General features: G+C 43.0%; 1 protein-coding gene across 8 annotated transcripts in view; it reads right to left on the bottom strand.

Annotated features, from left to right (window-relative positions):
* Positions 1-23,703, bottom strand: part of ATRNL1 (attractin like 1) — a 585,672-nt gene that overhangs the window by 433,841 nt on the left and 128,128 nt on the right. For all 8 annotated transcript variants that reach the window (XR_012764307.1, XR_012764308.1, XM_075423811.1 and 5 more), the window contains exon 10: positions 15,370-15,524. Coding sequence is in view for 6 of the 8 variants with exons in the window: in XM_075423811.1 (XP_075279926.1) it covers positions 15,370-15,524 (155 nt within the window). In the remaining 2 variants the exon portion in view is untranslated. The remainder of the gene's footprint in view (positions 1-15,369; positions 15,525-23,703) is intronic.

Genomic DNA, 23,703 nt, shown 5'->3' with positions numbered 1-23,703 from the left:
TGGTAAAGAACGAAATAGAATTCATCCCTCCCCATCATCTTCAAACTTCTTTTGAACATTCTGAAGTACCCAAATTTACAAACTTACGGTACAGTTCCAAGAAGAAAGTGACAAACAGTGAACGCGGTATGAGTTTCAACATCAGTTATCGCTATTACAGTCTTCTGTGCATTGTATTCATTGTATTAAGTCTAACAAGGATGGTAAGTTCTAAGAAATAAAGAATAAAATACTTTCCTCTAATATGTCATGCACTCTTAAGATGTTAAACAGATAGCAAGTGGAAGATACGGTAGTGGTTGTATTTACCATTGTCTCTGTATATATCCGGGTATAATATATTGCACATGGAAGTCTACGTTGCTTTTAATAGAGAGAGTTACTAAGCAGATGAAGGGGTCATACAATTCGTTCCAAACCAATCAGCAGAATTTTAATCACTGAAAAGTACAAGGAGGAATATAGGGGCTGTTCTTGGCATTAGTAAGGCTGCAACTTCAAGAACAAGTTCTACTGCATGGTATCTATATAAGAAAAAGTTTCATACTCCTCCCCAGCCTAGATTAAATGGTTACCAGATGATACAGAATGGGCCCTGAGAGTGAATTCGCCAGCCATATAAATTACTTACATCATAAAACACACCACAGAGATGTACCAGACTTGAGGTGATCCAGCTGATGCTGGTAGAGAAAAACCCCAGTTCAACTTTGTATGGGGTGACGCACTCCAGGGTCCACACTCGAACAGGACAGGCCTTGACACCCTATACTTTGTCCAGTCACCTATACCCTTCTCATCTACATCCTACTGCCAATATCGCATCACTGGTATCAGAGAAGATGACCAAGGCATTTTATATAAAAGTTCTCAATGTTGCAACAGTAAGGACAACTTCACAGAGCTTGAACTGAGAAGCGAATCCAGGCTGTCTACAAGGGTCCTAAAGACACAGAGAAAGAGTCCCTGAGAGTTCACTGTGGCACAATTAAGGCTCCATTGCTGTGGCTCAATGGCCTTGCTGGACTTCTCAATGCAAGACGAAAAACATGCTCGGCCTCAAGCGTCAAGAGCCAAAGAGTTAACAAATGGAGTAACTAACTTGCATATACCTTACCAGACAGAAGTGGGGATAGCCCATCATGGTAAATCAAGCAATCTATGGGGCGCGGCAGAGGCCACACAGTCAGAGGTTGCTTCAGATAAAGAACAGATGGTCCCCTTGAGCACATACCAAGATGCTCGCTCCATAGGCATGTCAAACAGCTGAGCCCCACTTGTGACAACACAACATTCCACGCCAAGAGCCAATCGACACATAATAGACTTAGTCCCATCTTGTCAAAAGATTTTCAAATGTCCAAAAACTGGCACTTGAAAACTCCTCTCTTTGGGAGGAGGAGCCAAGCGAGAACTTTACCTGACAGACGAGTCGACAGGCCTGAACCTCTCTTCCCTCCCCAAGAAGGGACGCCTTTTTGGTAAGAGTCGCCCCTCTGACTTTGTCAGCTGTATCCCCAGGAACACATTGTTAACCAAAGTGCTCAATTATTACCTTGAGCTCAATTTTTGTAGACAGTGAATTTATCAACGGCAATCCCGAATCTGTGATACCTGTCACTTGAATAAATACCTATTGTTTCAACTTTGCAAAACTGTTTCAGTGAAAGTCCTTGGAGGGGCTCCGACAGGCAAGTTGAATCTGGTAAGTGGCTACACACTTAAGCCTTTAGACAGAATCACAGAATCACAGAATCACAGAATAGTAGGGGTTGGAAGGGACCTCTGTGGGTCATCTAGTCCAACCCCCCCGCCGAAGCAGGGTCACCTACAGCAGGCTGCACAGGACCTTGTCCAGGCGGGTCTTGAATATCTCCAGAGAAGGAGACTCCACAACCTCCCTGGGCAGCCTGTTCCAGTGCTCCGTCACCCTCAGAGAGAAGAAGTTCCTCCTCATGTTCAGACGGAACTTCCTGTGCCTCAGTTTGTGCCCATTACCCCTTGTCCTGTCGCTGGGCACCACTGAAAAGAGCTTGGCCCCATCCTCCTGACACCCACCCTTCAGATATTTGTAGGCATTTATAAGGTCCCCTCGCAGCCTTCTCTTCTTCAGGCTGAACAAGCCCAGTTCCCTCAACCTCTCCTCGTAGTGGAGATGCTCCAGTCCCCTCACCATCCTTGTAGCCCTCCGCTGGACTCTCTCCAGTAGCTCTTCATCCTTCTTGAACTGGGGAGCCCAGAACTGGACACAGTACTCCAGATGAGGCCTCACCAGGGTAGTGTAGAGGGGAAGGAGAACCTCCCTTGTCCTGCTGGCCACACTCTTCTTGATGCACCCCAGGATCCCATTGGCCTTCTTGGCAGCCAGGGCACACTGCTGGCTCATAGTTAACCTGTCGTCCACCAGGACACCCAGGTCCCTCTCCGCAGAGCTGCTCTCCAGCAGGTCCACCCCAAGCCTGTACTGGTGCATGAGGTTGTTCCTCCCCAGGTGCAGGACCCTGCACTTGCCCTTGTTGAACCTCATCAGGTTCCTCTCTGCCCAGCTCTCCAGCCTATCCAGGTCACGCTGAATGGCAGCACAGCCTTCTGGTGTATCTACCACACCTCCCAGTTTGGTGTCGTCAGCAAACTTGCTGAGGGTACATTCTAACTCTTCATCCAGGTCGTTGATGAAGAAGTTAAACAAGACTGGGCCCAGTACTGACCCCTGAGGGACACCACTTGTCACCAGCCTCCAACTAGACTCAGCGCCGCTGATGACAACCCTCTGAGTTCTGCCATTCAGCCAGTTCTCTATCCACTTCACCGACCACTAATAAACTGTTGACCAAGTCTGGGACTAGGAGTAGATTCAGCTGCACCTAGACTCCTCTCAGAGAGACCTTAGAATGCAAGGGGGTCTGCTCTGAACCTCGTGATTCAATAGGAGGGCTTTACTTTTACCATTTATCAGACTCCTCTACTCCCTTTAATGCGACAATTGCTCAGATCACTAAAAATATAATCATTTACATCAACACAAAGGTACTACAACAGCATACACAGTCGAGTAAGAGGAATACGCTATACCAGTATAATATATTCTAAGTTAGTAGAATGTATCCTATGAATGTATCTGTGATTTTACAGGAAAAATAAAAAAGACCACATTTCTAATCAGCATAGTCACTTCAGTAAAATAGTCCAATATAGATTTGCTGTAAAATATTTAACTGAGATCAGATTTACCAAAACATAACTGAAGGAAAAACAGGGGGAATACAGCATCCTCGCTCTATTAATCCTGCAAGTCTTTTTGAGTGACTTCTGCATTTCAGACATACAGTTGAACACACCACTAAAAACCTGTTTAGGAGTAAAGGGCGGTATAAAGTTTGCACCTACACTCACCTCTGATTTTGAACTATGTATTACTTCAGTGTTAGGGCAGAACTGGAGTAGACACAAGTTAACACAGCTCCATTAAATTCATATCTGAATTAAGTTAATAAAGCAATTTCAAAAATTATACAAGTTCAGCATCCGACTATTTGCTATAAATCACAGAATCACAGAATGGTAGGGGTTGGAAGGGACCTCTGTGGGTCATCTATCTCCAATTCAAATTTTATTCACGAAATTCTAAGCGAACAGTGCATCTCCAAGCTGTTATACGGGTGATCGCTCTCCCCTTTCTTCAGCTGATTTATTAAATGTATTATGGATATCTCAATTTTTTTTCAGCAACTAAAAAGACCATGAACATGACCCTGAAAATCTTGACAGTTTACTCCCAAACCTACAAAATTTTGTAAAGAATATAAGAGAACATCAAGGAAGTGAAATATTCCCTTTGCAGAAAACACTCCAGAAACTCAGATGAATGACTGAAAGCATTAAGCAGAACAGAAGCTTATTTAGACCTCATCTTCATGTTCCTGCCCTACCCTGCAACACCCAATACTGCACTCAAGACTGAACAGAAGCACCATACCCACTCAGAAACTGCAGGCAGAACTCTCTCAAACTGCTTCCTTTAAAGAATGGAAAAGGTTCACACTTTCAACATATAATAAAAGGAAAAAGAAGACTTTATTTACATAGTTTAATACTAGTTACAGTAACGATCCAAGATGTGGGAGAAACAGCATCATTTCCTACCCAACGAGATTTAAACCTACAGCTTTCATCTCCGAGGGAAGTGCCCTAACCGTTCAAGCTAGGTAACTTTTCACTACTCCAAGCTAAATCTGTTCCACTGAACAGAAAACATATATATATATATATACATATAGTTAGAAATAGGAAGCAAAAGTAGTCAGGATAGTCTCTAAAAAAACGCACAACCAGTGTTCCGTACTTTACTTCCAGGATCACATTTGTATTTCTGCACTGGCAGGCAGGTTGAGTGACAACCTCGTACCACATTTGGAGCTACGCTTTAAGAAAAGTTACACAAAACTACATACTTTATGTTTACATTATCATTTCTCAGTTCTAAAGTATTGAAATAGATTTGAAATGACAATCTACTGATTCTGCTCAATCATGCTCTGTAACAACCGCAGTGCAGCGTTACATACTACTTAGAATCCAATGTCAGATTATGCTTGTATGTTCTCTACACATTACCAGCAACTACTCAGCTTTATTCTGGTAAACGAAGAAATGTTGGTTCACAAAGTATGAACACATGTTATACTTCTGTCTGATTCTCTTTTTTATGACTCTGGACAACTGAATACCATAAAAAACTAAAGCACCATGAAAGTTCGGTACAAACAAAAAATTTTTTTCCAATTCATTCCACACTGCATAATTTTTTTTCTTTATTCATGTAATAAAAAACACAAAGGCAAACAAGTTTCAAACAGCATGAATTGAATTTAAACTACAAATCTAACATCTACAGCAGAGTCTATATACACAACAGTGACTCCCCAAGAAATATTAAAAAAACAAGCACCTTAAGCTTTACTATTAAACAGAGCAATTAGTGCTCCATTATTAAATATTATTATGAATTAAATATTAATATTAAATGTTAATTAAATATTACTATTAATAATATTATTAAATATTAATTAAATGTTATTAAATATTATTATTGAATTGCTCTTCTAATAGTACAGTGTATTTGCTCCTACAAACTGCACCAGAAACACATTTATGACTGAAGTGCTCAGGAACACATAAAACTTAATCTATCACAGACTCTGCTTTATATTTTCTTCCTGACAGGACATTGATAATCCATTTGTAACTCCAGAAGGAGGAAGAATTATAAAAATAAATGGTTTTGCATTTAAAAAAAAAAAAAACACTTTACAGACACTTAAAGTTCCTCATTCTGTTGATGACAAATACAAGAGTGAAACAACTTATTTTACTAGCAATTTATGAATAAACAATTCATTTTACTACAAAATACAAGCAATATGTTTGATTACAAGTGAAACTAAAGTTAATCTCATGAAATAATCTTGAAATTTTTTTTCCAAACAGGAAAGTTTTTAAGGTTTGTTTGAATACCCTAGAAGGAACTTAATATTTCATATGCAATACTGTCTTTCATAAGCAACTGAATTTGCGTATTACTTCATCCATAATAATAAACTGAAATCCAGACAGTAACAAGACTTACAAAGGAAACATTGCAGACTATACTTTTATCTTAAATGTATGGGTTATTCTACTTCTCCCATAGATACAGACAATGCTGAAATAGAACTACCACTAGGAGAGGGCATGCAAGCAGCTGCCATGTTCTAACGATTGTAGTTTTTGGTTTTTATAGAGCTTCCCTGTCAGTCACTCTGTATACATTTCCCGGGTATCCAGATACCTTAGCAACTGGCATACTTGAAACAACAGGACTGAATACTTCATACACTGAAACTACAGGAACTGCCTTAGGCATACAGAAACGTATTTACTAACATTCCCTTTTGGCCAGGAACTAAAAATCAATATTCTTAGTCTTATCAAACGCTTTTTTTTTTCATTTTTTTTTAAATACTAGTCTCGGTAGTTAGAATCTGTTTTGAATTCCAATTCTATATGTCCAAATTAATCTATTTTTATCAGCAAATTTTGCATCTGAATACTCATAAAACTATCTAAATTATTTTCCTAAGCTCCTCTTGAAAAAGAAATGCAAGATTTTAAGCACGGGGAGGCTCCTGTATCATGGTTTTAAAATTACATTAAAAAAAAAAAAAAAAAAGAGGTCTTCTTATTCCCAAACTAATACTTCAAAATTCTATCCTAAAGGTTTAGAGTACAGCTTTGAAATTTTCTATCTGCAGTCAGGCTGAAAACAAGTTTTTCAACATGCACATGTGCGCATTTGTGTATTTACCTGGATATAGATATGTATTTAATACATGTATGTATATAAATACATAGTGTAGTGGTTAGGTTTTTTTGTATTTTAGTAGTTTTTTGTCAGGTTCCCCAGGTTGAAAACTGAGCTCTCCTTCAGAAAATTAAAACCCACATGGACATGGCCTTCCAACTATCCATCTGCACATTTAGAGAGAGATTTCCAGTAATCCTATTGTCACAAAAATTGTAAGTCAGACTTTTACAATTAATTTATCAGCACTGTAACATTAATTACAGGGCAGCATAAGGAAGACACAGATGATGTGTTTTTTAAACCTTCATACCACATATAAAGATTGAGAACAGAAGTGAAGAAACAAAGCTGTAATGCTGCCCTCCTTTTTTCTTCCGAAGCCTACAGGATAGAACACAGCAAGGTAGGATTCTTGCTCCAAATCTGGTTACCAAACACAATCTTATTCCAGAAAGCTGGTTGTTGGTATAGTCCAAAAGATGAAGTGTGACTGAATATTCACAGTGTAACTTCTGGTAACTTTCAGGACAATACCACAGATTCTATTTTCTCTGGGAGGGCTTTCCATGATTATTGCAATACCAGCAGGCCAATAGCAGCAAGAAGAATTCATAATCGGTTTTAGCTCATTTTGATTACACTGGAGCCCATCTGATGGCTGATTCGAGTACACTATTTTTGGTCGAATTCATGTAAATGTATGTGAAAGTATGTCCTCAAATTTTCCTAACTTGCACCAAATAGTCCTTAGTCACAGTCAAAGCATGAGATGTCTTCATGAAGTGGTTTCATCTTGTTTATAAATGTTTAAAAAATTAAGAACCACTTTGCATGAAATGTTCCTTATATCACTAGCCTTATTTCACAGAATTCAGCCCAGTTACTGAGACGCGTACGCATAAGACTAACTTCTGCAAAACAATTACACTTTGTTTGGAGCAGGAGTTGGAATAGAACTTTGTACGGTACACAGATCACCATGTCTTCCTCTCTGAAGTGTATTCTATTCTTTATACAATGTATATAATTAAAGTAATCAAGTATTCAGAAAAACTCCTCCTCAACACACTAGCCTGGTTGAACCACCCTACCGCTATGTAGGCAGAAAAGACAGTGGTGAACTTGCAGCCAACGGTAGCTGACTTGGGTGATTTTGTTCCTGAAGAAAAAAAAAAACAGGCTGAACTAATGTCAAACTTTGTACAAAGAAGAAAACATAAGCAAAACATCAATACTGATGCATGTCACATTTCCCCTCTAGTTCTAGCACACATTTATTTAAACTAATCTCTGTAGGGTCTAAGCACTTTGTAGAATTTAAAGTCATGGGTGATTATCTACTTTCTTTCTATCATGTCTCCATCTCCTAAAGGCATCAAATGTTTATATGCTATAAAGAAGGAATTGGGAGAACTCGGAGTATAGCTCCTAACATATAGTTTCTCAATTAGACAGCAAAGACTCAAGAACAAGATAATATTTTATCTTGAAAAACAAATCCCTATTCATTAATTAAAAGTATGTAGCCACATTTTCAGACACACACATCTTAGTTTGTATTAACTGTAACTAAGTATTGTTCAAAACAGAACAGAAGAAGAATTGAATAAACATCCTAGTTCGAACACTTACAGTTAAGACTATAACAGGCAGGATCTTACCACTTTAGGCCTTCCAGCTTCTATTTACGTACTGAACAGTAACTACAGTACTTCAATAAACAACAGATAAAGAAAAGCCGTAACCAACATCAGTTAGGAAACTGCAAGTCACCCAGAGCATCTACGACTGAGCCGAATGACAACCCTGTCCCCATTGCCAAGGTTCCTCTTTCAGCATGATGTAAACACTAACAGCACAGTTAGAAAATACCTCACCTCTATGAGGATAACCATTTGTGGGTCTTTAAGGAGATGCCAGAGCAACTTGGTGGCCAATCTGGTGGTAAAAATATCAGAGGAGGACAAAAGGCCGGGTTTCTAGAGCTCATTTAATGCAGCAGACTTCTCATCATATAAGTGCATTTACTGCTATTTAAGTAAATACATCAAACAATATAAAATTACGAAAATTGGGGCATCATAACAGTTTTTATAACATCTTCAGATCTCTCAGTCTTCAGCTGTAACAAATATATTCAGATGCAGTAAGCATTTTAAATGACTGAATTGAGCTCTTGGCTCATGACAGTTACATTTAACTATCTAAAACTTATACATGTAGACTAAGTTCAGTACCTAGAGACCAATGACTGATTGCAGGAAAGAAGAAAATGAAATCAACTCCGTCTTAAGCTCGGTAAAATAAATTGCTCTTTCCCCCCGTTGACTAGTGAAGAAGTCCAGATTACCTAACTGTATTAGAAACCAACATTTTAGACAGCTAAACTGACCTGAGGTGAATTCCCCCTCCCCCAACCCCCTCCCAATAGTTATTTCACATTAATATGAAAAAGAGCAAGCACTGTCATGGATAATAAAAAGCTGAAGCCGTCTAGCCATAAGACTATGCCACATAGAATAAGAGATATAATCAGAAGTACTCTCTAGCCCAACTTGAACATAAATAGTATAGGCTCTATCTCTAGGATTCAGCTGGTTTCCAGACAGCACCCATTTTTTACAAGACAGGGCATAACACTCCAGCACTTGCAAGGTATATAGGAAATATGAGACTGATAGAATCGTATATTTTGTCTTCTAAGAATTGTTCAAAAACTCATAACACAAGGTAAATGAAAATCTCAAATATACCCATTCCGTAATCATCCAATTCTTAGTAAAAAGTATTTACTATTTTCTGAAAAAATATATCTATATCTAATACATGCGGTGAGACTGTGTTTTTAATTTGGCAAAATGAACAATACACAAGATAAAGTTTGTATCAAATCAGTCTTCATAGATTTTTTTTTTAAGATTAATTACTAGATCTGTTTCCTTTGTACTTCACCAATTTGATAACCCATGGAGAATGTGACTTGCAAGGAAAATATGAATAACATATTAAATATTGTAATCAACTAGAAAAACCAAAATATAGTTCCATGTTAAAAAAGTGTACATATTCATGGATAAAAATCTCTGGGTGCAGGACAGTCAAAGTTACAGAAAGTTATTCAGATCCTGGGACTCATACTATTGATTCGCAAGTACACATTCTACAAATAGATGTAGACAATAAGCAGTATTATCCTCTAAAATGAGGAGGGAACTCTGTTTTATTAAAAATGAAAACCAAATGTAAACAGAAATGAGAACAAAATCAATAGCTCACACCATCAGATGCCTACAAGAAGCTACAGAACACGTAATCCCGGTATACAGTCAAAAAAATTCAGCCGTTCTGAAAAGGCTTTATTCGCATGCTCAGTGAAACTGGCAGGAAATAGCACATATATGTTCCATGTACTTAAATTACCAATTATTTTCTTATGAGACCAAATGCAGAACATTTGATATCCACACACAAGGCCATAAAGAGCCATCAGCTACCCCTATCAAAAGGATCATTTCTCACCCTCTTCTACCACTGTATTCAGATGATAAACACTTGCCAAAAATAGGTCCAGGCACTATTCACAAGCTATTCTCAACAGGATCATCCACGAGTCCATCGCCCGGACTGCTCTGACACGTTTCCCAATTTTCAGTTCCTAGGACAAGTGGCCATGGTTTTTGGCCCAAATATGACCTGTTTGTTTATATTTGCACCCTATGCATAAAATACAGACATAAACATTAGGGAAAGGAAAAACTATTTATGGTAAGAACAACAGTGGCAATAAACAAGACAGGAAACACATTATAGAGTCATTAAATTCCCTTAGATTTACAGCCTCCACAATCCTATAGGGAGGCCTCTCCATAACTGTACAGCACTAATGGTTGGAATTGGACTGAAAGCTTATACCCACCTAGTCTTGTCTCAAGGCTGTCTTTCACCTGAAATGGTTTTCCTCCAAAGTGTATTCTCATCATATAAACAACAATCTTTTTTGCTCTAAACCACTCTCTTCCAAAATTAAATATGCCACATCCTCTTCTTATCTCCTAAAGGGTCCTCTTGTTTTAGTTGGCACTAATACCCCACGCCACGCAGAGCCCTGCTTGAGTTCGTCTTAAATGTGTGTTGCCAAAATTCTACAAAAATATCCTAGGCCTGGAGAATGGCATTGATACTTGTTTCTTCTTTTCATTAGGACTGCATAGGCCACTTCCACAGCCACATGCCTCTCCTCAATGAGACACAAGCCACTGGCATTTCCAGCAACGTGCCTTCAGTTCGTAGGAGAAAATTCTTACCATTTCCTAAGTGTATGTTGTTCCACTAAACATTACCTCATGGCAACCGTTATTTCCAGTCATCTCTTTCTCCCTGAATGACAGTCTAGCCTCCTCCCAACTGGTTGTCAGCAAAGTTTTATGGGATTCTTTTGTTACTATTCAATTCTACTTTGGAACCTGGGTAACTGGGAAGAAATTATGTATTTTGACATTTATAGTGCATACTAGCAGACTATGGTGCTTCAGATGTAAAATTTTGTTTAGCACCATCCTTGTCTGACTATCTTCTGTCCCTTGAAACTAAGCACAAGTAGCTTAGCCATTTTCATTGTGCTGCTGTCCATGGAAACACAGTTTATGCTTAACACAACGATGCAAAAGTATTCCATAGTCTTTTATTGGCCTGATTCATTTAATGCAGTCATCCCATCAGTCTATGTGGGGGAGCATCCCCAAAAATTTTCCTCCCACTTGGCAAGTCTGCTCATGCTGGACTGTGGGTGGGGTATTGCTCCATGTGAAGCAGCCCTGTATCGAGGCAGTTACCCTGATCAAGTAAGAGTATTTCAGTCCTGAAGGAAGGAATCTTTTAATCAATACTCTAATCTGAAATGCACAGGAAGAGACCGGAGCAGTGGGAGAGCAACTTGTCAGAGGAAGATACCCAGCAGAATCCATGCATCTCCACTATCAGCCCCGAGCTGTGTCTATTAAGCTACAATCAGGTGCCTACCACAATCGGTCTTCCAAGAGGCTGTTTCTCTGCACTCATGGTGTGGTGTGGAGTTCCTACACTTCCAGATTGCTCTTCAGCTTGTGGCAGCTCCAGCATTCTTAGTTTCCTGAGCATCACCACTCAACTACCTCTGACTCACCTTTCAGACTGCTGTCTACCTCAGTTTCTCCACTCCCTGATTGTGGATAGTTAGGGCCTGGCGGTCGGAAGATGTCGTGCTGTACGGAAAGGTAGGCCCCCCCCTCCTCTCCTGATAACCAGTAGCGTTTAGCCCATAGGTGTAAGCAGACGGAAGTGACGCTGTAAACCTAAGCTATATAATACTGTGCTACCCGTCAATAAACGCCATTTGCCGTCCACCACATTGGTGTCTGCGAGCTGATGGCCCGAGCGGCCTGGGGTTGGTCGCCGTGCCGTTCCTGAACCAGGTCGCCACGCCAACAAAGGCAACAAGTGGTGCCGAAACCCGGGAAAGACTCGCCTGGAGTCGGGTGAACGGCGGCCGGAGCGGCGGGACCAGCCCGGCGGGGAGGACGCTCCCGGACCAACAAGGAGGATGGAAGCCCTTGTGAAGGTCGTATTGCAATTACATAAGCAGTGGGGAATTGATTGTAAGCCCAAAGATTTTACGCTCGCAGTTGCGAGGCTTTTGCAAATTGGGGTCATTGACCAGCCGGTGGATATTCTCCACCCTGAGGTGTGGGATAAGTGCACTAAAGCGTTAGCCGAGGAAACGATGTCCTCGGGTTGTGGGAAAAAGCTTAAGTCATGGGGGAAAGTCGTGCAGGCCCTGCAAAAAGCTATACAAGAGCAGGAGACCTGGAAGGCGGCAAAGAACTGTTTGTTAGCTACCCCAAAATTGGGAATCGGGGCAGCTACACAGACTTCGCACCCCCCAGACGATAACGGTTCTGCTGAGCCTAAAAATCAGCAAGAGGGCGACACGTCCCCTCAACTCCCGGACCCCGATCCGCTTACAGAGGGAGAGAAACAAGCTAAATCCTTCTGGGGCGGGTTAGCCGAGGAGGCTAGGGGTGCCGCGAAAGAAACAGAGTCTAATAAAGTCTGGGCCACACCACCGCCCTATGCGCCCCAAGATGGCACCGAGCACAAAGGGGAAAGGCGGGATGAAAATTCCTTTGGTGATAACAGGGAGGAAGCGCTAAAGTTATCAAGCGCACACAAAGGGGAGGCGGAGGAGAACAGGGGGGAGAGGAGCGGTAGGAGCGACCTAGAAGGGGAAAGGGGGGCCAGCGGGGGGCAGAGAGCCAACCGGCGCGTGCATTTCAAAAGGTGCGCCTGTGAGGTGGGCACCCCGCCGAGCGGAGGGCGGGGCGGGCCCGGGCGGGGGGAGGAGCAGCCCGCCCATAGGGGAGGGGGCCAGAGCTCGGCAAAAACGTACTGGAGACCGGAAGTAACCAGTCAGTCGAGTTCCGACTCCGAGTCAAACACTAGCGGGGATGAGTGGCTCGTAACTAATTTAAGTTTAGAAGAGAAGAAAACAAAGATAAATAAAGTCAAGAGCCAAAATATCCCCATCCAAATTAAAGAGAAACCGCGAGGGGGAGAAATCCCTCTCACGGACTGGAGGAAAATAAAGATTACGTGCGCCGACTGGACCCCATCGGCCGCACTAGTGTTCCCAGTCCGGGTGACGGACGGGGGACAGAGGGTCCACACACCGATAAACCCTAAGGATATACAAGCGATTGTTAAGGCAATCGCAGATAAAGGCCTTAATTCTGCCATTGTCTCCGCCCTCATAGATGGTGTCTTCGGGGGAGACGATATGCTCCCGTTCGATATAAAACAAACTTGTAGATTGATCTTTGACGGGGCAGGGATGATCGTTTTTAAACAAGAATGGGAGGACAACTGTGCGAGGCAATTGGCCCAAGTAACTGGGGCAGACCATCCACTGCATGGCTCCAGCCTGCAGCGGTTAATGGGCACAGATCCCACAATGATTACTCCCCAGGCACAAGCCCAGGGCCTACGGGCCCATGAAGTCATTACAACTACTCGTGCGGCCAGAGAAGCTATTCACATAGCCTCTAAAGTCATTGCCAAACCATCGCCATGGTCCACAATTAAGCAAAGTGAGAGTGAGAGTTTCACAACATTTGTGGATCGTCTCCAAGCAGCGGTCGATTCATCAGCCTTGCCTGTGGAGGCAAAAGGCCCAGTCGTAGCAGAATGTTTACATCAGCAGTGTAATTCGACAACCAAAGAAATCCTGCGATCACTATCAGCGGGGTCGTGTATCGCAGACATGATTAAGCATGTCGCGAAGGAAGAGCATCTAACCCCGATCCAGGTGGCTGTTCGCACCATACTAGCCAGAATAAAACTAATGAAAACTGTGAGTTTTTGTTCACAGGACCGGATCATCGGACACCCCCATAACCCGCACACCCTGACGACAAAAGAAGATAACAAGTCAGCAAACGTTCTGTCCAAGCCTGGAAGTTCCTCACTATCAGAAGTTGTGTTACAAAATAGGAGGGGAATGGATATTCTTTTCTTGCGACAGGGAGGCCTCTGCGCTGCATTAGGGGAAGAGTGCTGTTTTTATGCTGATCACACCGGAGTAGTCAGAGATACCATGGCCAAACTTAGAGAAGGTCTAGAAAAAAGAAAAAGAGACAAAGAAGCCCAACAAGGATGGTTTGAGTCGTGGTTTAACCATTCGCCATGGTTAACCACCCTGATATCCACCTTGATAGGGCCGATTGCGATGATCGTAATGACACTAATTTTTGGACCCTGTATACTGAACAAGATCGTGTCATTCGTCAAGAGTCGGCTAGAGAAAGTTAACATCATGTTCGTAGAACACCAACAACTGCTTTAAAAATGTACCTACCCAGTGTTACCCTCAATCGTCCCTAAAAGTTAACTTCTACCTGTTTACTGTGCCTTATGTTTTCTATTCAAGTTTATAGCATATACTTTTTAACACTACTGTACAATATAGAATAAGAATAACAATAGAATTTTTAAGATTGTATTTTAGCTAATTTACAAATGCATTTGTCTAAGGTACCTTATCTTTGTAATCGTAAGATTTTAATATTTACATTTTTTAAATTGTAGTTAAGGTTAAGTAAGGTTAAGTCTGGCCAGATATTAAGTTTAAGTCTTAAGGTTAAGTATTAACACTTTTATATTTTATATTAACCTATTTAGTTAAGCATAAGGAGGGGGGAAATGTGGATAGTTAGGGCCTGGCGGTCGGAAGATGTCGTGCTGTACGGAAAGGTAGGCCCCCCCCTCCTCTCCTGATAACCAGTAGCGTTTAGCCCATAGGTGTAAGCAGACGGAAGTGACGCTGTAAACCTAAGCTATATAATACTGTGCTACCCGTCAATAAACGCCATTTGCCGTCCACCACATTGGTGTCTGCGAGCTGATGGCCCGAGCGGCCTGGGGTTGGTCGCCGTGCCGTTCCTGAACCAGGTCGCCACGCCAACAAAGGCAACACCTGATTTTTTTAGGAACCTCTCAAGTGTTACTTATGGGGAAATGTTTTGGTTTCAATTTGGGGGAGCGAAGGGAATTTTTTGGTTTTTGTTTCATTTTAGCCAAGCATCATATTTTATTAGTACTATGTAGATATCCCTTACCAAAAAAAAAAAAAAAAAAAAAAATCATCAATCAACACTTGGAGGTAGTCATCACTAGGGCCTCTGTTCAACACAATTTCAGAACATCAAAATGCACTAATTCTTGCAATTCATTTAGCAACATATCCACTATTCATATTATAAGACAGTATTAGGCACTTTTTAAAAAATTGATCATTTTAGCTACTATGCTTTGCCCCACAAACCAAATCCTTAAGATTATTATGGAACAAAAGCCTGGTTTTATTTTTACAATAGATTTTATAAATAACTTGAAGATGTTTGGGATTAAGACTCTAAAGGATCACATTAGCTGGACTTGAGAATGCAACGCTGATATTTAAAACTCAAATGAGAAAAATACAATACAATACATACCTATATCATACGCAAGAAAGTCAGCAGAAAAGCACTTTGCGCCATTGCTCAGGGAAGTATCATTATGAGTGTTGCCACCAAAAATGAGCATAGCTCCATTGATTAAGACAGCTGAATGAAGATACCTTGCAAAACCACTCTCTTTCAAAATAGTCCTACAAAACATGAGATTAAATTAATACATACTAACACATGAAAAACTATATATATATTTATATATCTATTTATAGATGAAAACAATATAAAATACAAGGAAAACACTAAATAAAGCTATTAGTAAATATGATGAAATATATTCTGATTGTTTTTGAGACTATGAATTTTCTCATGTTCAAACAAATACATTTAGCATTCATTTAAAACATTATTCTTTTTTTTTATTAAAAATCCAGTTTGTCAAAATAAGGTAACAGAATTAAATTATATCATGTTTACTTTCTTCAGAAATGAATAACAATACGGAAAATTTTACTCAAAACTGAATGAAAACCCATTCATATTATTAATTCCCATCCTTGTATATTCTTAGCTATGCTGGTATTTTCCTGAAGAAATGCAATAAATAATTCTTTAGAAGTCTAAAAGTATCTTTAGGCCATCCTAATTATTGAAGATTTTTTCTTTTTTATTAATTGAATACTCAGATCTGGAACAGAAATGGTAGAAGTCATTCTAGTTATGACAAAAACCATTTGCACTGCTTCATAAATATATTCAGGCTGGCAGACTCAAACATACAGAATTTCAGTAACACACACATACCCCCCCCCCCCAAAAAAAAAAAAATAGTACATGCACATTGAGTCTTTCATCTCTCTTCATTCATTTTAGCCTGTGTCTGTGCGGTCTGCTTTGTTTGAGCAATAATATGGGCCCAACAGTAGCCAAGAGCTATCAATACTACCGTTTTAAAGTGGCAGGTGTGGGGCTAGTAGAGAGAACAGAATACCAACTTCATCCAGTCACAGCAAATAAGTCTTACCAAGGAACAGAGTAACCATTTGTGGGTTTTCCCAGCTTGAATTACTTAAGTAGACCAGCTGTAGACATGTTTGTGAAGAGCTGATTAGGTCACCAGTACATAATATTGTTTGCATTCCCTTAATAAACTTTTATCTGTCTCAGTAGTCTAACAGTTCTCAAGTTTAGTGTCCCACTTTCACCTGTGTTACTACACACTGCTCATACCTACAATTAAACTATTTTGTCATTCGTTTCCCTGTAACGAACACACTGACTTGACAATCTTTCCTTCTGATTGAATAACACTGTCTCTCTTGAATCACAGTGATAACATTTGTTCAATATTTCTACATCATCACAGCATTTGGGGAAGAAGGTTCAAAGTATGTCTTACTGTTTTGACATAATGATGTAAATCAATCAATAAACTCAAGATATTTTTTAAGTGATAAGAGATCGTATGTTTAAAACAAGCTGAGAGGAAGGCATTAAACCTAAGTTCTCATATCGTCATTTAAATAGATTCCCTCCTACCCCTGGAAAGTAACATCAAAGGAAATACCAACTAAATGAAAGTAAATGGGGGGTGGGGTTGTTATCACTTAAAAATGCGATAATTCCTTCAAGCCACCAGCATACCCACCAATGTGATTGTGTTTTTAATCCTTTTTTTCCTGATTAGTGACTTGCCATTTCTGTGGTGTATTTCTAATTAATATACTCTGAAGTTAGAGCACCATGTAAGTGTGTTTTTCTAACCAGGAATTAGCTTGACACAGAATACTTATGGTACCAACCCAGAAAAACATGATATTTGGTTTCAACTCACCAGTTACCAACATACAAAATTAGGAAAGACAAGGAAATAGAACTAGACATTATTTATAACAATTATTTTCAACTAGTAATGGAGGAATACTGCTGCTATGAGTTGAAAGAATGATCATATACTAAGAACAGGTTGTCCTTACCCATTCGGACTACAGATTTCTCTGTCTTTTTTCTTTATCAGTTTTTTTACAGTTCCTACTTCCTCATTTACATTAATTGCTATACACTGGCCTCTATCTCAATTATCCTGCCTTTCAGCTGTCTACAAATCGTCGTCTTGATCACTGAAGGCCAAAAGAGCCACACGTTTTTGCAGGGAAAACTAAGGACTCACTCCTCTCCAAGGTGGAGAAATCCCTGCAGTTTCTTTGGGCTACTTGCTTTTCTACTTCACGCCCAGCTGCATTGCCCTAGCTCTGGTCCCCACATTGTCTAGGGAAGAGGTGTCCCCAATTTTCACATATTGTGTGCTGAGTTTCATCCCTCCTGATAACAGTAACTTTTCCCCAAGATTCAGCAGAAGTGGAAGTGTAATAAAGACCAAGTTTGTTAATTTGGCCATGATTTTCATCATTCATTAGCATCACTGATGAGAGCAACCTTTAGAAATCTCCAGCACGCATCAATCCCATGCAAATTATGTGAAAGTCTCAGCACACTTTACACTGAATTCATTATTTATGCACATATATGTGTACCCACAAATATTAGTCCCCATTAACTGCATGATATTATAATGGTAATAGAAGTATCCAGGAGCCAGCAGGAAATTCCATTGTTTCAGGCCACTAAGCCCAGCACCACTTTGCCCCCCAGTTGTCAACTGCAGCACTATGCAAGTAATGCAAAGAACCCAGGTATTACACACTCTGTAATTCTTCATCATGTATTAGAAAGAATGTTCCCACTAGGAATTAAGATATTGCCCCCTCACGTTCCAAGAAACATAAAGCTTATGCCTAATTGATATGAAGAAATGAAAACGCACATGCTGCTGAATAAAACAATTAATCAGCTTTGTATGACAAGACAGTGAAGCATATCAACATCAGCCAGATCAGACAGAGAAACAGAGAGTAAGCGCAAGAGGAAAAACAGAGACAGTGAAGACAACCAAATGCAAGTGTGGAAAAAGCTAAGCACACGGACATGAGAAAGCCATCGTGATTCCACCTCTTCCTCATATCCCACTTAGCCAGTGGCATGTTCAGGCTCACTGCCTCACTGAGTGCTTTGAATACTGAGTATAAGATGTCACAGAAACAGTAATCAAAGATTTTATTACTATTTATGTGTCATTACCCCATCCTCTCAGCCAGTTTTCAGTCCCATAGTACAATTGACTTCCAGTGTAATACTCGTGAAACGAATAAAATAGTTCTTTATAAGCTGCAGAGAATGCCACATTAGTATAGAGTAGATAGAAGCATTCATTATTAGATTTTCTATGAATAAAGATATTCTAATAATTATTATTATATTATTGAACAGATCTTCAAAGGATGCAATATCACTTTGTCCCAAGAATAGAGTATAATAAGAGAGCATTGAAATTCCACCAATTTAAAAATGTCCTGGGTTTGGCCAGGACAGGGTTAATTTTCACCGGACTCCAGGAAGGGGCACAGCTGGGGGGTGGGGGCTGACCCCACCTGGCCAAACAGAGCCCGGTATTCCATACCATGTGACGTCACGCTGGGTTCCGGGGGGGGGGGGGGCGCGGCGAAAAGGGACTCGCGGCTTGGGGGGCCGCGGCGCCGGTGCTGTTCGGGAGAGCAGCTGTCTGGGTCGTGCGGTTCATTGTTGTGTTTTCTCCTTATTTGTACCGTTGTTGTTCCTGTTTCCCTCTGTTTGCTGTTCTGTTAAACTGCCCTTATCCCGACCCACCAGTTTCTGCCTCTTCCTTTCCATTCTCCTCTGCACGCCGGCGGGGGGAGGGGTGGCCGTGTGGCACTTATGTTGCCGGTGGCAGCCGAAACCAAAACATTAATTTGGCGCCCAACGTGGGGCAGGGATAACGGCAGGGCTGAGCAGCGGGTGTTAAAACTGCTTTCTTACATTTTGTTAAATTTTGTTATACGCATTTTTTCTGTGTTAAATAGTCGCCGGTAAAAATGTTTCTGTCTTTCATCAGATGGTTGTGGTTTTTGAATCCGTACTTGCTGTACTTGTTTCCTGTGGTGCTATTTATCGTCACGGGGAAAAGGATCAGGATTATGATTTTACTGTACTGTACGATATCGACTTATGACATGATAACGTCAATGTGCATGAAATTAGTCTTGTATTTGCATGCGGCACTGCGGTCATTTCCGTACCTTGGGTCCTATGTCTTAGAATTTGTGAATAATCAAACCCAGTCTGTGGGGAAAACCGAAGGGGATACCTTCCCCCACTCTTTCGCCCCCCCTGTCTCCCTCAGGCTGGTCCTAACGGCTTTTGAGAATTTCGAGTACCCGTGGGATGCTCAGGCCAGCACTCTCCTTTTGTTCTGCCTCCTGAATGGGTTTTGGGTCTTGTTTAGGGTTAAGCAAGTAGTTAAGAACATCATGCAGAGACCTGTCCCGGGGCTGGATAGCTGTGAGTGGCTGGGTGTGTGGGACAGCATGGGCAAGTACCTAGGGCAGTGGGCACCTGTTTTTTAAACTCACCCCTGAGGAAGTACAGGATCCGGACAAACTAGTAAAGTATCTGCAAAAAGTGTGCTGCCACCCTGGGAACTCCAGAGAGACACAGATCACCTCAGTGTGCTGGGGTCTGGCCCACGCCTACCGAGCCATGTTCAACACTGTTCAGTGTCTTAAGGGGGAAAGGGGGGGAAACGAAGCAGCAGGCACTGCGGCTGGCGCTGCCCCCCCAGCCGGCCCTGCAGCCCCTCCAGCCCAGCAGGCAGTCCCAGCCCCCCCGACCGGCACCACGGCTGCTGCAGTCACAGCTGCAGGGTCTGCCTCGATTTCCCCAGCGGGCATAGCAGCTGTTCCAGCCCCAGCTCCAGCCACAGGCACAGTGACTGAGCCCAATGACCAACCTGCGCCAGTAGCAGTCGCCCCCGTAAAACTAAAGAAAGACGCAAAGAGAACAGATCGCTGTGGGAGGGATGATGATGAGCCAGGGTCATCGCGGGAGATAGAGACAGAGATCATCACCCGGTCCCTGTCCCTGGGCGAGCTGCGAGACATGTGGAAAGATTTCAGCCGCCACCCAGGCGAGCACATTGCCACCTGGCTGCTGTGGTGCTAGGATAACGGGGCCAGCAGCTTGGAGTTAGAGGGCAAGGAAGCCAAGCAGCTGGGATCCCTGGCCAGGGATGGGGGCATTGACAAGGCCATTGGGAAAAAAGAACAAATCCTCAGCCTCTGGAGGAGACTTCTGTCAGGTGTGAGGGAGAGGTACCCCTTCAGTGACGATTTTGTATGCTATCCTGGCAAGTGGACCAATATGGAAAGGGGTATTCAGTACTTGAGGGAATTAGCTGTGCGGGAGCTGGTTTACTGTGACACAGACAATGAGCAGGTACCCACAGACCCAGATGAACTCCAGTGCTCACAATCCATGTGGAGGAAGTTTGTGCGGAGCGCACCCTCCTCATATGCCAACTCACTGGCAGTTGTAAACTGGAAAGGTAAAGACGCACCAACAGTGGATGAGGTGGCTGTCAGACTCCGGCAATATGAGGAAAGTCTCTCTTCCTCCCTTGTCTCAGCTGTGGAGAAACTGGCCCGGGAGGTCCGAGAAATGAAAGAGAGTAGATCCTACTCCCCACCTGTAAGGGCCAGTGTCTCAGCTATTAGGGTCAAGCGTTTACCTGCTCAGGAGAGGGAATACAGAGGCTACACACCATGGGGCACCCTGTGGTTTTACCTGCGTGACCACGGAGAGGACATGAGGAAGCGGGATGGAAAACCCACCTCAAGTCTAGAGGCACGAGTACGTGAGTTGCGAGGTAAAACAATCACAAAAGGGGACTCTGTTAGGAAAAATGCCGCTCCAGTTTCCAGAAGCCAGCTCTCCAGACCAGGTAGACAGTTTGACCTTGATTCCGATCCTCTGGAGGGGACCTCCAAGTCATTTTTACAGCAGGTGAGCAGCAAATTCTCTGACGAGGATTAGAGGGGCCCTGCCTCCAGCCAGGTGGAGGAAAGGGACAACTGTGTTTATTGGACGGTGTGGATTCGGTGGCCTGGCACATCAGATCCACAAGAGTATAAAGCTCTAGTGGACACTGGCACACAGTGTACTTTAATGCCATCAGATTTCCAAGGGTCAGAGTCCATTTGCATTTCAGGAGTGACAGGGGGGTCCCAAGAGCTGAGTGTACTGGAGGCTGAAGTGAGCCTCACTGGGCAGGACTGGCAGAAGCACCCCATTGTAACTGGCCCCGAGGCTCCGTGCATCCTTGGGATAGACTATCTTAGGAGAGGGTATTTCAAGGACCCAAGGGGGTATCGGTGGGCTTTTGGCATAGCTGCTGTGGAGACGGAAGAAATTAAACAGCTGTCCATTTTGCCTGGTCTCTCGGAGGACCCTTCCGTTGTGGGGTTGCTGAGGGTTGAAGAACAACAGGTACCCATCGCAACCACAACGGTGCACCGGCGACAGTATCTTACCAACCAAGACTCCCTTCTCCCCATTCATCAGCTGATCCGCCAGCTGGAGAGTCAAGGAGTGATCACCAAAACTCGCTCACCCTTTAATAGTCCCATATGGCCAGTAAGAAAATCTACTGGAGAGTGGAGACTGACAATAGACTACCGTGGCCTGAATGAAGTCACACCACCGCTGAGTGCTGCCGTGTCAGACATGCTAGAACTTCAATATCAGCTGGAGTCAAAGGTAGCCAAGTGGTACGCTACAATTGACATTGCTAATGCATTCTTCTCCATCCCTTTGGCAGCAGAGTGCAGGCCACAGTTTGCTTTCACCTGGAGGGGCATCCAGTACACCTGGAATCGACTGCCCCAGGGGTGGAAACACAGTCCCACCATTTGCCATGGACTAATCCAGACTGCACTGGAAAAGGGTGAAGCTCCAGAACATCTGCAGTACATCGATGACATCATTATATAGGGCGACACAGCGGAGGAGGTTTTTGAGAAAGGGGAGAAAATAGTTCAGATCCTTCTGAAAGCCATTAAGTGAAGTCAAGGGACCTGCGCAAGAGATCCAGTTTTTGGGAATAAAATGGCAGGATGGGCGCCGTCAAATCCCAATGGATGTCATCAACAAAATAGCAGCTATGTCTCCACCAACCAGCAAAAAGGAAGCACAGACCTTCCTGGGTGTTGTGGGTTTTTGGAGGATGCACATCCCAAATTACAGCCAAATTGTGAGTCCTCTGTACCACGTGACCCGAAAGAAGAATGATTTTGAATGGGGCCCTGAGCAACGACAGGCATTTGAACAGATTAAACGGGAGATAGTTCATGCCATAGCCCTTGGTCCAGTCCGGTCAGGGCAAGATGTTAAAAACGTGCTCTACACCGCAGCCGGGGAGAATGGCCCAACCTGGAGTCTCTGGCAGAAAGCACCAGGGGAGACTCGAGGTCGACCCCTGGGGTTCTGGAGCCGGGGATACAAAGGATCCGAGGCCCGCTATACTCTCACTGAAAAAGAGATTCTGGCAGCCTATGAAGGCGTTCGAGCTGCTTCAGAAGTGGTCGGCACTGAAGCACAGCTCCTCCTAGCTCCACGATTGCCGGTCCTGGGCTGGATGTTCAAAGAGAGGGTCCCCTCTACGCATCATGCCACCGATGCTACGTGGAGTAAGTGGGTCGCGCTGATCACCCAGCGCGCCCGAATGGGAAACCCCAGTCGCCCAGGAATTCTGGAAGTAATCATGGACTGGCCAGAAGGCAAAGATTTTGGAGCATCGCCAGAGGAGGAGGTGACACGTGCTGAAGAGGTCCCACTGTATAACCAGTTGCCAGAAGATAAGAAACAGTATGCCCTGTTCACGGATGGGTCCTGTCGCATTGTGGGGAAGCAGCGGAGGTGGAAGGCTGCTGTATGGAGCCCTACACGACAAGTCGCGGAAACTGCTGAGGGAGAAGGTGAGTCCAGCCAGTTTGCAGAGGTGAAAGCCATCCAGCTGGCTTTAGACTTTGCCAGTCGAGAGAAGTGGCCAGTGCTCTATCTTTACACCGACTCTTGGATGGTGGCCAATGCCTTGTGGGGGTGGCTGCAGCAATGGAAGAAGAACAACTGGCAGCGCAGAGGCAAACCTATCTGGGCTGCCCCATTGTGGCAAGATATTGCTGCCCGGCTAGAGCAGTTGGCTGTAAAAGTCCGTCACGTGGACGCCCACGTCCCTAAGAGTCGGGCCACTGAAGAACATCAAAACAACCACCAGGTAGATCAGGCTGCCAAGATTTAAGTGGCTCAGGTGGATCTGGACTGGCAACATAAGGGTGAACTGTTTATAGCTCGGTGGGCCCATGACACCTCGGGCCACCAAGGAAGAGACGCGACATACCGATGGGCTCGTGACCGAGGGGTGGACTTGACCATGGACACCATTGCACAGGTTATCCATGAATGTGA

Source organism: Opisthocomus hoazin, chromosome 6 (genome assembly GCF_030867145.1).
Source record: "Opisthocomus hoazin isolate bOpiHoa1 chromosome 6, bOpiHoa1.hap1, whole genome shotgun sequence".
NCBI classification, from domain to species: domain Eukaryota; kingdom Metazoa; phylum Chordata; class Aves; order Opisthocomiformes; family Opisthocomidae; genus Opisthocomus; species Opisthocomus hoazin.
The sequence above is the reverse complement of the archived record's forward strand: the minus strand, read 5'-3'. Positions and strand labels throughout refer to the sequence as shown.